The 15,454-nt window shown below is 38.6% G+C and overlaps 1 protein-coding gene across 2 annotated transcripts in view; it reads left to right on the forward strand.

The window, feature by feature from the left end:
- The first annotated feature begins 2,837 nt into the window (after positions 1–2,837).
- LOC145352708 (uncharacterized) overlaps positions 2,838–15,454 on the forward strand; it is a 233,939-nt gene continuing 221,322 nt past the window's right edge. For both annotated transcript variants that reach the window (XM_080202953.1, XM_080202954.1), the window contains exon 1: positions 2,838–2,905. In XM_080202953.1, coding sequence (XP_080059079.1) covers positions 2,894–2,905 — 12 coding nt within the window. In that variant the 5' untranslated portion in view covers positions 2,838–2,893. The remainder of the gene's footprint in view (positions 2,906–15,454) is intronic.

The raw sequence follows: 15,454 nt of genomic DNA on the forward strand, positions 1-15,454 counted from the left end.
TTGTCAAACATTTTGACTTGTTTACAATATAAGGAATAGTAGAACTTCTATTTTATCAGGAAATTACCAACCTAAGTTATTTACTTTAGTGAGCATTGGTGCTAAAAATCCCCTTGAAATGACTATTGGAGCTTGAATGCCACCAAGATCAAGATTGTTTATGAACATGATCTGATTACCTTGAAATTGATGGCTGTAGCTCTATTTTGTGATTTTTGTGACCTCTAAGAAGGCTTTTAACACCGATTGGGATAGGCACTACATGAAATTGTCCCAGATCAGATGCATGTTTTTCAGGGATAAAAGCAAATTACTGCGGATGCGGTAATCTGAAACCAAAAGAGAAAATGCTGGAAAATCTCAGCAGGTCTGGCAGCATCTGTGAGGAGAGGAAAGACCTGATGTTTCAAGTCCAGACGACCTTTTGTCAAAGCTAAAAGGTATAGAAAGTGGGAAGTATTTATACTGCAGAGGGGGAAATAAAAGATGAGTCATAGGCCACAGAAACCGGGGAAACCAGCTGATAGCTATCCACAGAAAAAAGTAAAGGGTTTTTCAGGGACATGTGGTTCCCAGGAATAGAATTGACTTGAGTGATAACAGCAAATATGGAATCTATATCATAATTTAAGTATTTGCTGAGAAAAGGGACTTGCTTTTTTTTCATTCATCAGGCTTACAAGATAAACAGTAATGGAAGTGACAATAGTAACTACATATTGTTCCCTTTACTGTTTGTTTATCCTGACAGCTGACTTGAGTAGAAGAAAAGCTTTGGTAGCATGTCTCTTTTTTCAGCAATACTCAGGTTCTCTACTTATGTCATAATTGTTTCCTTTACTTAGTAGAAGTATACAGAATTTTTATATAAACTCTATTTTGAGTTTTATATAATCTTGTCCACCAGCAAATGATTCAGCTAAGCCGTAATGGAGAGAGAAGACTTAGATTTCACTGCATTAAGTTTTGCTTTGATATAGTTTGAAACTGAAAGATATATATATATATGTATATAGCTATGCAGTGTTTCCCTTTGTTTTGAGAGGCTATGTTTCAGTACATGCAACTAACAGACTCCTTTGAGTAAGGATTTTCGTTATTACTGAGCTTTAGAGTTGAGCAGATTCAGGATGGGGTGGCTATCTACTACTATTCAGTGTGTATCTAGGTTTTGGTCAGTTAGAGGAATATCCTCTATTCTTTGTTCAACAGTTACCTGAAATGTAATACAAACATCTAGAAAGGCTAGAGTTTGAATTACTGAAATCATAGTCATTTGTATGTAGTTTTAAGAATAATTAGAATGTAGAAAATGAAGGACCAAAAATAAATGGGTGAGATTCTCAAGCCTTGTTCACCTAAAAACCAGAGAATCCTGTCTGAGGCCAATGGAACTTTGCGTGGTCCACCCCCCGCCGCCTGCTACAATTCCTGTGGTGGGTTGGGAGACCCCTCCCACCACCCCTTGCCATGTTTAACCAAAAGAAAAAATGCTGGAAAATCTCAGCAGGTATGGCAGCATCTGTAAAGAGTGAAAGAAGAGCTGACATTTTGAATTCAGATGATCCTTTGTCAAAGGTTTGACTGGCAATGTCAACTCTTTTTTTTCCTTACAGGTGTTACCGGACCTGAGATTTTCCAACGTTTTTCTCTTTCGGTTTCAGATTACAGCATCCGCAATTATTTGCTTTTATCCGGTTTTTTTGCCTCATCCCCCGCCAATGTTTAGCCTAAATTATGTACAGCACAATTTAATTTTAAATACAAGTTTCGGGATAATTTTAAGCTACTAACTATATATTCTCTGTCACAAACTACCTGTCCCATCCTAACTTTAGCTGGTTCTGTTGAAACCTTTTATCCAGAGCTATGGCATTTCCAAACTTGATGTCTCCCTGCCCTACTAACCTTCTCTATACCCTCCATTTGTACACCTCTTGTGTATAACACTTTGTCTAATATTGGTTTTGTTGCTTTCTGTCAAATACTTTGGAATTCCTCTGCCTAAGCACCTCTCTTCTTAAAGCTGCACTGTCAGAGCCTTTGTTCACCCCTCCGAATAGTTCTTTTGGCTTGGTACCCATTTTCTTTTTCTGATTATGCCTGTACAGCTCTGTATGACCTTTTCCCACATTAAAGATGCCATGAAAATGTTTTTTTCAATAAAAGGTCTGCAGAATTCTGAAGAAGCTCTTATGCAGAAAGACTTGAGCAGAAAATCTTGTTCACTCAAAACCTTTTCTTCCATACCTACTGATGAAAGTGACTGGGGATTTCATGGGGCTTGTTCATATTTTAATTTTTTTGTTCGAGATAGGAATAATTATTGAGGCTACATGGCTTCATATTATACTAATAATATTTGGGGCATTTTTCTCTGAAGTAGATGATAATGGTAATATTATTCATGATAATTCTTAGTAAAATCTTCTTGTGAATCAGTAAAATGGAAGAAAACTGTTTTTTCTTCAAAAGCTGTTTTATACAAGGTATCCTTTTATGTGTCTGCAAATAGTGGTTGCTGTGTGCAATGCACCAGACATCATCTTGTATTCAAAATATGTGGAGCTTTCCAAATAAGAGGGAAATCTGAAGAGTAGGTTTAATTCCTAGAATTTATAATTCCTTTGGTCTCCAAAATAGGGATATTGTCTATTAAACTGCATCCATGGATATGCGACTTTTAACAGTAATCCTGCATATAGGAGTGGCAGGATAGAATACCCTGTGCAGAGCTGTGGATGCATTTGTCAAGCTGCCTAGGCACTTGGCTTGAAGCCTGCAGGCTTTTGTAATCAAAGCATGATCACGATCACCATGCAGTTACTACTGGGACACTGACTGATGCCTCTAGAAGCTGTTTGGAAGCAGCCCAGGATTGCTAATATTCAAAATGCACAAAACTGTGAGTGTTTTGTTTTACATTATAAAAGACTGGGGTGGCCTTCATGGTAGCTGTGAGTAACAAAATAAGTTCTGTTGTGTCCAGCAGATTGTTGAGTCAAATGTAAATCTGTATGAGCTAAAAATGGCTTGTTAAATGGAAGATAGTGCCAGCCATTTACAGGCTGGTTGATCAGCTGAGCTCTGCTTACAGCTGTGGAAACATTGTCAGGAGTCAAGCATTGAATGTTGGGTATAATCTACACTGCGTGTATGTATATGTATAGTTTTACATGGTGTTTCAAACTCTCCCTTAGGGGTGGGGTGGGGATGGATGTGTGGTGTTGTGGTTACTTAAGTCAGCAACTAAAGTATGACACATTAAGAAAGGCTTCTTGTTCCCAGATTAGGGCATAGTCGGAACAGTTATGACTGTGTGTTTGTCCTGCCATGTTGAGTGCATTAAAGGTATTGGCATGTAGCACTCCACTGGCTGACAGAGTGTTATTGGCATAAAAAGCTTTATCAGTATGCCACTTTGTCATTTAATTCTTAAAATATCTTTGCAAACCATTGTTTTTTTGTTTGTACCACCACAATATTTTATGATATCATACTGTCATTGCTCCCTACTTTGAATTGCAGCACAGCACAGCACACTTGCTTTATTTCTTTTGTCATCTGCGAATGAAGTACTGGTAAATTGAGCTAGTTTCCGGGGGAGGGGAATCTTCATATCTGCTTCAAGCACACGTGGAAGCCTTTAATTCTTTTCACTCTATGCCTAATTATTGTTTAAAGATTTATCACTTCTATTACTGAGCACGGCTATCTAATTCCCTTTCTATACATTGTTGTTCTGACGATTGCTGCTACATGCGTCAGACCTATTGTGAATAGCCACAGTGAATGTATTAAAGGACCAGGAATTGCAGTGAGTTGACATCAAATGGGATTGTATCTAGAAATTAGTAAAATTCAGTTTATTCTAACTTGAAGCAGATATTTTGTGCATTGTATGAAAATAATTATTTCCAGCCACACACACTTTTGAGTACTGTCAATTGAATCTGAATACATTGTATTCTTATCAGATCCTGGCTTTAAAAGGTTTGACCAGTTTAAAAAATCTAGAAGAATTTCGCTCTAGACCATTAAAGCCACTTGTTTTTTAAAAAAATCTTCTTGACATTCTGTATCGCTTCCTTTCTTCTTCCTCCTGTCTCGGTCCTTTCCCTGTCTTTCTCTGCCTTTCTTTGTCATTGTGTTCACTTGCTTTCTTGGTTTTTTTTTGCTTTTTCTGCTGTCATCCTACCATTCTTGCCAGTTCTCTTGCATTTTTTTTTGCTTGTTCTCTGCTTTTCTTCCTCTCTTGCTTTCTTTCTAACCTTTGTTTTTCCTTCCTACTGGACCAATGTCTTCCCCCAACCAAAGCACTCTGCTTGGAATGTCACTGGCAATCTATCCTTTTGTTTTTGCTGTAGATGACGTCCCTCTGTTCTTTCACCTTGTTGACCTTTTGCTGTCTTTTCCACATAGGATATGTGAAAATTTTTTTTTATCTGCGTTAGTATTGTGTACAATGTTTGATCAGTATTTAAGGCACTTTGTCTTTGAATGGAAAATCATGCAAAATGCATGTGAGCTTTTACAAAGACTGGTGATCATCAGAAGCATATCTGATGCCAGTATTATTTGACATTCTGATCCATTATTTTGCAATTCCTTGCACAGACCAGAGTATTTGGCAATTCAGAATTTATGTAGTCATGCATATGTTTTTTGTGCCCATCTTGGGTGGTTGATCTTCATTTGAGCTGGATTATGGTTAAATGTTGGAATTGGCACTTACTGCAATTTTGTAATGTGGATTTGTTTGATCTTTTTTGCTCTGATTTGGGGCAACTGTATCCACCCTTCAGGAACTCCACTCTCAAATGTAGAGTGATAGTGGTAGAGTACCTTTAGCAATTTCAGTATTGGCAGGCACCTGCAGATGGCGCATTTGATACCTGTAATCTTACTGATAATCAGCACCTTCGGTAAGTCTTTCTTGGTTTTTTTTTAGTTTTGTAATATGCCTTGGTGTAACCTGGAATTTAAACTTTCCATATCTCAATGCCCTCCATAAAACCCAAACCTTAGTTTTTGTTCAATTGTATTTCTTCCTGTTTTGACATACGTTTTTATCTGGCTATACTTCTGAAGTGCTTTGGATTTTTGCATTTTAATGTAGAATAAATGCAAATTGTTATAAGCAATTTTGAGAAGTACTTCATCAGGCAGGGCATTGAGTATAGAAGTTATGAAGTTATGTTGCAGTTGTATGGGACATTGGTGAGGTTGCACTTGGTGTATTGCAGTTGCCTTACTATAGTAAAGATGTTATTAAACTAGAGAGAATGCAGAAGAGATTTACAAGGTTATTGCCAGGACTCAAGAAACTGAGTTAAAGGGAGAGATTGGACTGACTGGGACTTTTTTCTTTCGGAGAGTAGGAGACTGAGGGGTGATCTTATAGAGGTATAAAATCATGAGAGGCATGAATAGGGTGAATGCACTCAGTCTTTTCCCAGGGTTGGGGAATAGAGAACGAGAGGGCATAGGTTTAAATTAAGAAGGGAAGGAATTAATGGAAACCTGAGGAGCAATCTTTTTATACAGAGGGTGGTATGTATGTGGAATGAGTTGCTAGAGGAAATGGTTGAGGCAGGGACATTGACAATATTTAAAAGGCATTTCGACAGGTACACAGATAAGAAAGCTTTAGAGGGATATGGGCCAAATGCAGACAAATTGGGTTAGCTTAGATGAACTTTTTGGTCAGCATGGACCAAAATGTGTCAAAGGGCCTGTCTCCGTGCTGTAAATTCTATGATTAAGTCAGAAAGATCAGAATGCTGTAGTCTATAATACTCGTTGCCTTCTGTATCCATGGTCTTTAACTTTGTAAATGAGTCATTGTACTGTTATCTCAGTTATTTTAGCTTAATAGGTGAAGTCAAAACCCTTTTTGAACCCTGGGTTCTTGTGTGAATTTCATCCTGCATCAAACCATTTGCCTTGCTGGCTCTGTTTAAACGTAGATAATTGATGAGCTGGATGAATTTGATACATGGATATGGGAATTCCTAAATGTTTTGAGTTGCAGTTTTATAATTGATGCTGGACTCCGTCACGTTTCTTCAGTTGAAAGGGAACTATATTAAACATTCAGAATAGAATGACACCACTTGACCTTTGTGGATGCTAACTCCTTGTTAGAAATTAATTATATCAATTTCACTGCCCCTTGCTCAAACTCTTCCAAGTATTTAATTTTCTTAGGTGTCGTTGACATTTTGGATCAACTTTTCATTATGCACTCGCTAACCCATGTCAATCGTTTTCAGTGATTGCTCTGTACAGCTATTTCATTCAACTTTTGAGATGCTTCCACCTATGTTTTTGTTTTCAGTGTCTATACATTTAGCTTTACCAAATCTGACATCGTAACTATATTCTGTTGATTCCAACACCAAAGTTTTTGTGCCTTTTTCCATGGCCTGAATATTTTAGGGACCCTATATAGTTTGGTGGCAAACTGTTCAACTTTTTTAAAACAGTACTTCCTTCAAAGAAACTGAGGAAGTTTAAGAATCTTGTTGTGCAAGGATGGCTGTAATTGGTTATTACTCACGCTGATCTAAATGGAAATTTATTGCTGGTACTGTGATTTTGAGATTGTGTTTGAAACGTGAATCATAGAAACATAAAAACATAAAGTAGAAGCAGGAGTAGGTTATTCAGCCGTCTAAGCCAGCTCTGCCATTCATTTTGATTGTGGCTGATGATCAAATTCAATATCCTGATCCCTCTTTCCCTCATATCCTTTGATCCCTTTAGCCCCAAGAGCTATATCTAATTTCTTCTTGAAATCATACAATGTTTTGGCCTCAACTAGTTTCTGTGATATCGCATTCCACAGATTCTACTCTCTGGGTGAAGAAATTTCTCCTCACCTCAGTCCTAAAAGACTTGCCCCTTATCCTCAAACTTTGTTTTGATCTCTCCTAACATTGGGGAGGCATTTTTTCTGAATCTGCCCAATCTAACTCTGTTACAACTTCGTAAGTTTCTGTGGGATGCCCACTCACTCTTTTAAACTCCAATGAGTATAATTCAAACTGACTTAGTCTTTCCTCATATGATAGACCTGCCATCCCAGGAATCAGTCTGGTAAATCTTTGCTGCACTCCCTGTTTAGCAAGGACACCAAAATCGCACACACTACTCCAGGTATGGCCTCACCAACACCCTTGTACTAATTGTAGTAAAACATCCCTATTCCTATACTCAAATCCTCTCGCTATGTGCTACCTTTACTGACTGTTTACTTTCAGCGACTGGTGCACAGCACAAAAATCTCATTGAGTAAGCAGTTCTCTCAATTTATATCCTTTCAAATAATAATCTGCCTTCCTATTACTACTATCAAAGCGGATAACCCCATATTTATTCACATTACACTGCATATGCCATGCCTATGCCCACTTAGCCTGTCCAAAACACGCTGAAGCATCTCTGCATCTTCCTCATTGCTTACCTCCCACCCCAGTCTGTACCATTTGCAAACTCAGAGATAATATATTTAGTTCCTTTCAAATCATTAATATATAATATGAACAGTTGTGGTACTAGCATGGATCCCTGTGGTACCCCAATAGTCACTGCCTGCCAATTGGGAAAAAGATCATTTATGCTAACTCTTCGCTTCCTATTTGCTAACAAGCTTTCTATCCACATTAAGACACTGTCTGCAATCCTGTGCACTTTAACTTTACATAGTTAAAGAGCGGCACGGTAGCACAGTGGTTAGCACTGCTGCTTGACAGCTTCAGGGACCTGGGTTCAATTCCTGGCTTGGGACACTGTCTGTGTGGAGCTTGCACGTTCTCTTTGTATCTGCGTTGGTTTTCTTCAGGTGCTCTGGTTTCCTCTCACAGTCCAAAGATGTGCAGGTTAGGGTCATTGGTCATGCTAGATTGCCCCTTAGTGTCCTGAGATGCATAGGTTAGAGGGATTAGTGGGTAAAATATGTAGGGATGTGGGGTAGGGCCTGGGTGGGATTGTGGTCAGTGCAGACTCGATGGGCTGAATGGCCTCTTTCTGTACTGTAGGGTTTCTATGATTTCTATACTAGTCTGCTGTGTGCGATCTTGTCAAAAGTGTTCTGAAAGTCTCAATAAACCACATCCACCAGTTCTCCTCGATCAGTTTTACTAGTTACATCCTCAAAGAATACCAATAGATTTGTCAAGATGGTTTCCCCTTTGTAAATCCATGCTGACTTTGATTATACCACTGCTTTCCAAATGGTGAGTTATGAAATCCTTGATGATGGTCTCTCGTAACTTCTTCAGTGCCGACGTTAGGCTCATTGGTCTGTAGTTTCCTGTTTTCTCTCTACCTCCCTTTTTGAATAGTGAGTTTACATTAGCTACCCTCTTATCTATAGGAACCAGTCCAGCATCCAAAGAATTTTGGAAAATTAAATGGATCTACAATTTGGAAATGAATCTTGTATTTCCAGGGCCACTTCCTTAAGTGCTCCGGGTGAAGATTATCAGGCCTGGAGATGTATCCACCTTTAATCCCATCAGGCCACGCAAGCTTGATAGTTTACTTTTTATGCCAAAAGAAACAAAATACCACAGAAACTGGAAATCTGAAATAAAAACAAAAAATGCTGGAAGTATTTAGCAGGTCAGGCAAACAGTGGTCGTCCTCGTCCTCCCCAGCTCTATACTTTGTTTCTTTGCTTAACAAAAGACGTTGTGAGTGAAATCTACCAACTACAGCTTCCGCAACTGCAGTCTTAAAATTGGATAGAATGGCATTGGTTGTGTCCATCAAAGTGATATTGGCTTTTAATTTTCATGTATCTGGCTCCTTTAACCTTCTGCTGGAGTTATGAACCACATCTTGTGGTTTGCACTTTTAAAAGAGATGTCACTGAAGCTGTCTGTACCAAGACCAAAGGAAGCACATTCACCTTAGTTCCTTTTGTCAGAAGTGGATAGAAGGCAAAAGGTTTTACAAGGTTTGGAGGCTTCCTCCTAGCCTAAGGAGACAGTTATTGACTGCAACGCATTGCATGTTACTCATATAAACTTTATTTCATTTATTATTGTCACATGTATTAACATACAGCGAAAGGTACTGTTTCATGCGCGCTATACAGACAAAACATACCATTCATAGAGAAGGAAACGAGAGAGTGCAAAATGTAATGTTACAGTCAAAGCTAGGGTATAGAGAAAGATCAAGTTAATGCAAGTAAGTCCATTCAAAAGTCTGACAGCAGCAGGGGGTTGGTATGTGACCTCAGATATTTGTATCTTTTTCCCGAAGGTGGAAGAGAGCATATCCAAGGTGCATGGGGTCCTTACTTATGCTGGCTGCTTTGCCGAGGCAGCGGGAAGTGTAGACAGAGTCAATGGATGGGAGGCTGGTTTGCGTAATGGATTGGGTCACGTTCACGATTTTTTGTAGTTCCTTGTGGTCTTGGGCAGAGCAGAAGCCATACCAAGCTGTTATATAACCAGAAAGAATGTTTTCTGTGGTGCATCTGTAAACGGTGAAAGTTGTAACTGTCGTGCCAAACTTCCTTAGTCTTCTGAGAAAGTAGAGACATTGGTGAGCTTTCTTAACTATAGTGTCGGCATGGAGGACTACGACAGGTTTTTGGTGATCTGGATTTCTAAAAACTTGAAGCTCTTGACCCTTTCTACTTTGTCCCTGTTGTTGTAGACAGTGGCATATTCTCCTTTATGCTTCCTGAAGTCGCTGACAATTTCCTTCCTTTGTTGATATTGAGGGAGAGATTATTGTTGCCGCACCAATTCACCAGATCCTCTATCTCATTTCTCTGATTTTGGCATTCTTCTGAGATGAAAGGGATTCTAGTCTCTCAGTGAGCAACTATGCATTGTGCAGGTAAATGCCTGTTATCCTGGCTGCTGTCACAAAGAAGACCACTGCTGGCATTCTCAAGCAAGTCCTTAACTGCCTGGATTGCTTTGGGAGAGCTCTCTGGTGCTCAGCTGAATGGTATCAAAATTGGGTAGCGTGCAACATATCACCACAAATCTGGCCATTATCATCTTTCAGGCAAGAAACTGAGGAGTATGAAGAGGAGAAAGTGGGGTTAGCGGCGGGGTGGATGGTGGAGGGGTGAAGGGGTTGGGTGGGGAATGAAAAGGAAGATGGAGTACAACATAGCTAATTCTTGCGATCCCGGTTCTTCATGAGATATATCCTCATTTGCTTTCAAATTGCTAAAATCTTCAAAGTTCTATTGAGTGTTTCACTTATACTGCAAAGCACAGTTGGACGTTTCTGCTTTGAATAACAATCAAAATATCAAGTGTGTTTGTATGTAGCTCTTTGTATCAAAATCTAAGACCATGCTCATATGTTGGTGTTTGGTAGTGTAAAGCTTACAGATAAATACAGGGCCCTCACACAGATGCAATTTCTAACATTTGAAATTTTGTCTCAGCATATATAGTGGCGCTTGATTGTCATTGGATATTGCAAGTACCAGAAGGGAGTTGAAAATGTCTTTAGATTTCTTTTCAGTTTGTAGTAAGAACTTGCATTTTGAGCAGTGCCTCCAGTTGGAGTTACAAAGTAACTCTTTCCGGATTAATCTGGATGAAATGTTGTGCCACTGAATTATTATATTTTTACGTTACATCAAATTTGAATATCCACATACCAATGGCATAAGGAGAATGGGATTAGAGTTTACAGGCAGACTTTTGGTATTTGAAAAGTCTAGCAAGCAGGACCTCAGCTTTCTCCAGATTATTCCTGATACCATGTTTTAGTAAATATGGAAAAGGAGGTTACAGCAAATGAATTCTGCGGAGATGAAGCAGGATTTCTCAGACGTTGGAACTGAATCTGAGAGAGGAGACATTTGTACAAGCTAGTCAGGATGCACCTCAACAAAACCACAAGAAATAGAAGCAGGAGTAAATCATGCAGCCTGTTGAGCCTACTCTGTGTGTTTCATGTCAGCATAGAGCTGAGCTTTGAGAGGGGAAGAGTTTATAGGAATCCATTTTAAGATTAGTTTACAGATTTTCTTAAAAATATGACTGAACTTCCGACAAGGTCAGGCTGAAAGAATCTAAGAAAGAGTAGAAAGATAAAGGCAAGCAGAAGAACTGCTGGTTCAGTTTTTCACTTCAGAGATTGCTGGCAGAAGGTCATGCTCAGGTTGAAGAAACTCCAATTGAAGGGATTTGAAACAGACTGGAAATTAAAGGGAAGAATCTCCAATTTGGACATTGTTATGAAAATCAGTTCTGGTATTATGATGTGCCTGACTGGGAAAAGAAAGTAACCAAGCCTGCAAGAGCTAAGAATCACTTTTGATTGACTGTTTCTTTTAAATTGAAGTCCACTGAATGTACCTTAAGTTCAACCATGGTATGTGATTTTCTGATATGTGAGCATTTAAATGGAGAAAGTTATTTTTTGTATTTTAAAGCATATGTTGCTTGTAAAAATAATATTTAATGTTGATTTTAATTAGTTACAGTAAAAATCTTAACTTGAAATCTTGTTTTTTTTCAATGACTAAGTTCAAAGTTATTTTTAAAAGTTTTTAGTGATCATGACAATCATGAAAGAGAGTGAGATGAAGTAGAAAAAGAGTGCATATGATAATTCAAATGAGAATCAGGCTGAATGTATAATTTCAGAGGAAAAATGAAAAAAGAAAAGAGAACCAAAAGACAGAATGGGAAAGGACTTGCAGTTAACATAAAAGGAATCCAAAAGTCTTCCGTAAGGAAGATCATAAGAAGAGGGATGGGATAATTAGGGACCAAAAAAGGGGATTGATGCATGGAGGCAGTGTGTGTGACCGAGGTGCTAAGTAAGTACTTTGAGATATGATGTAGGTGATATTAAGCTAGCTATGCTTAGTGGTTATGTAATCGGGACTGATGGAATACATTTAAGGATTCTGAGGGAAATAAAGGTGAAAATGGGGGAGGTGCTGGCTACAATCCTTCAATCCTCCTCAGCTACAGAGGTAATAGAGGACTAGCATAGTGACAGCAGTGGGCCATTGAGCTCCTCAAGCCTGCTCCACCATTCAACTAGATCATGGCTGATCTTTTACCTTGATGCTTTTTTTTGCTTCAGTCCCATATCCCTTGATAACCTATGATGAAATCCATACATCTTAATAACTGAATATTTCAGAAGATGATGCATCCACTATCTCCATAGCCACCCTTTTCAACATTCTGGGATTTAGATCGTTAGGCCCAGGGGATTTATCATAATTTAAAAGCAAATTGCTGCAGATGCTGGAATCTGAAACAAAAGAAAATGGTGGAAAATCTCAGCAGGTCTGGCAGCATCTGAAAGGAGAGAAAAGAGCTGATGTTTTGAGTCCAGAAGACAAAGAATGGGAAGGGACTGACAGTTATCATAAAAGGAATTCAAAAATCTTCCATAATGAAGGTAAATGGTAAAAGGGTGGTAAGAAGAGGCTTTGACAAGGGGTCGCCTGGATTCGAAATAGCGGCTCTTTTCTCTCCTTACAGATGCTGCCAGACTTGCTGAGATTCTCCAGAGGATTTATCAATTTTTAGTCCCATTAATTTCTCTTTTACTTACTAATATGATTTTCTTTCACTGCATGCATCTTATGTCCCCAACCTTGGCCAGTCTCCCTTTGGCTCTGGAGTATTTCAGGAAGGTTTCTGTATTTTCTTTTGTGAAGAGAGACTCAAAAGTAATGATTTAGTTTCTCTAATGTTTCTTTATTGCCCATTATAAATTCTCCTGACTTTGTAAATGATCCTATTTGTCCTTTTACATAACTGCAGTTATGTAAAAGGACAAAGGACAAGTCAGTTTTTATGTTTTCTTTTTCATTATCAGGTTCTTGTTCTTTTGTGCTGAAATCTAACATGTTCCCAATCCTCAGGCTTGATACTTTTTTGACAACTTTATAAGCCTTTTCCTTTGATCTAATACAATCCTTAACTTATTAACTGTTGTTGGGTCACTTTGCTGTGGATTTTGTGCCTTAATGAAATGTAAATTTGTTCTGAACTATGCATTAATTATTTTAAATTGCAGTCATCTGTCTATGTTTAATGTAGTTTCCCAATCTATTGCAATAAATTTGCCACTTGTATCTTCTTCGTTTTCTTTGTTTAGATTTAAAACCCTAGTTTAGGATTGAGCCACATTTCTTGCAAACTTCTAAAATTCTATCGTAATCTCGTCGCTTTCCCTCGTCACATTGTTAGCTTGCCCTTTTTCATTGCACATTATCTATAACCCCAACTATATCGTCATTAATAACAGCTTTGCCTGTACTTCCTGAATGTTGAATACCCTGGAACATTCAGTCTTGGTCACCCTGCAGTCAGGATAGCCATTGTAAGGGTAGTTAGGCAATACCGAATTCTGTGAGCATTCAGAATGCCTTTTAAATTTGGCCTTATTTTTGCACGCTGTAGCCTTATTTGTGCACTCTTAAGTTTATACACAGTGCCAACTTGCCACACTGATTCAATTGCCCTTATTGTTGCCTTGCTCTCTCTGACTTATCACAACTTTCCTCTTGATTCCTCACCCCCACTATTTAGTTTAAAGCCCTGTCTGCCACCTGAGTTAAAATTCTTGCCTAGACTGTAGAATTGTTCAAAAAAGTACAAGATTGAACCCAGTAACCATGGGCTAAACATTTTAACTCCAATGGTAGGTGACATTGTTAAAACTTTTACTCCATTCTTAGTTACAAAACCAATGCGCAAGTGGACCAGGTGCGCCCTTAATCCATTTAATTGCTTGTTCCAAAAACCAATTCAAATTAATCAAATTTAGAGTCCCCGCAAGAAAGACAGACTAAATCCAAGCTGACGAAGGGTGTTGCATCTGACCTTTGCTTTGAACTTAGCCAAAAGGACGAGAAGTGCACCCCTGCCAGGTTTCACCGATGAGCTTTTAGAGATAATAACGATGGGGACAAAATTAACAGTCTTTCGATGTTGGTTAATTAAGGAAAATCAGGATGGATTTGTTAAGGGTAAATCCTGTTTTAGGGACTTTGTTGCATTCTTTGAGGTGTTACAATTTTGGTTAGAAATTCCAAGGTATTTTATGAAGACAGTCTAGACCGTAAGTTTTGTACTTTGAATTTGGCTAGGATAAGCATGAGATGTTTCACTTTTGGTATGATTTAAATGACTCACTAGGGAACTTTTATTAAATAAAGTTCACTTAGAAATACAGTTAACACATAGAAAATTACCAATAACTTTTACAATTACAAACAAGAAAAAAATGTTATTGTACAAACCTTCACAACTAAATGCTCTGTTCCAATACAATAAACCTCCTTATAAATATACACCTGCTTCAGGTTTAGCACAGAAAATAAAAATGCTCACGTGGTTTTGCAGCTCAGTAATTTCTGCTGTGAATTGGTCTTTTAGATAGAATTGAAACTCTGATTTCCCAGCTTGTAACTTCCAGCAGACCTCCAGGTAGAGATAAAGCCTTTGTTGGCCTCTAGCTTTTAGCCAGAAAACCGGGAAGGCAAGAAAAACTGCTTGTAACATAGCAGAATTTGTAATAAGACGGTGAGAGACACATACGCTGTCTTCAGCCAGGAGTCTACACACCATCTAATTAAAACAGCAGCCAAAAACTGAAAGTAAAAGAACTCTTGTCTCTTGACCTGTCAATCATTCTTTCCCCTAACAATTCAAAAGGGTCGTAAACTCGAAGACATTGCGTTCGGCCAAAATTAAAACAGACAAAACCACATTTAAACCATCTAGGCAGCAACAAAAGGACATCTAAACAGACAGGTCAGCAACAATGGGGAAAAAAATAAACTGCTTACAGACTGCAGAGAACATGATTTAAAAAATACATTTCTTAAAGGCACAGTAGTAGTGTCATGTGAGATAAGTTTGGTTTATGAGGGCAAAGCGATTGATATGGGTGTACATGGATTTCCATAAGGTGTTGGTTAAAACTGCCACGTATTAGCTTGCCAGCAATGTTGAAGCCCTTGGAGTAAAAGACACCGTGGTTGCATGGATGCAAGGTGACAGGACATGGTGTAATTGTGAACAGTTGTATTTTTGACCTAGACTCCAGCCCTGACGTAGTTTGCCTCCCCGGGCTCTAGTTTCTCTTGCCCACCAGCTTCCATTTGATTTGCTGCCCCACCAATCAGCAGCAAACATGGAAGCGAAACAGCCTGCTCCAAGCAGAATATTGCACTGAAACTCAACTGGTTCGACTGGAGGAAGGTATACAGCGGCATGTTCTAGAGATTGTTATTAGAAACTCTGCTGTGAACTGGACTTGGGTATAGAGGGCTCAATTTCAAAATTTGCAGATGACACAAAACATGAAAGTACTGTGAACTGAGGATAGTAATAGATTTCAAAAGACATGGACTGGTTGAATGGGTACACAGGATAGAGATGAAATTTGATGCAGAGAAATGTGAAATGATATATTTTGCTATTAAGCA

Source organism: Carcharhinus amblyrhynchos, chromosome 14 (genome assembly GCF_965287045.1).
Source record: "Carcharhinus amblyrhynchos chromosome 14, sCarAmb.v2.hapA, whole genome shotgun sequence".
Lineage (NCBI taxonomy): Eukaryota > Metazoa > Chordata > Chondrichthyes > Carcharhiniformes > Carcharhinidae > Carcharhinus > Carcharhinus amblyrhynchos.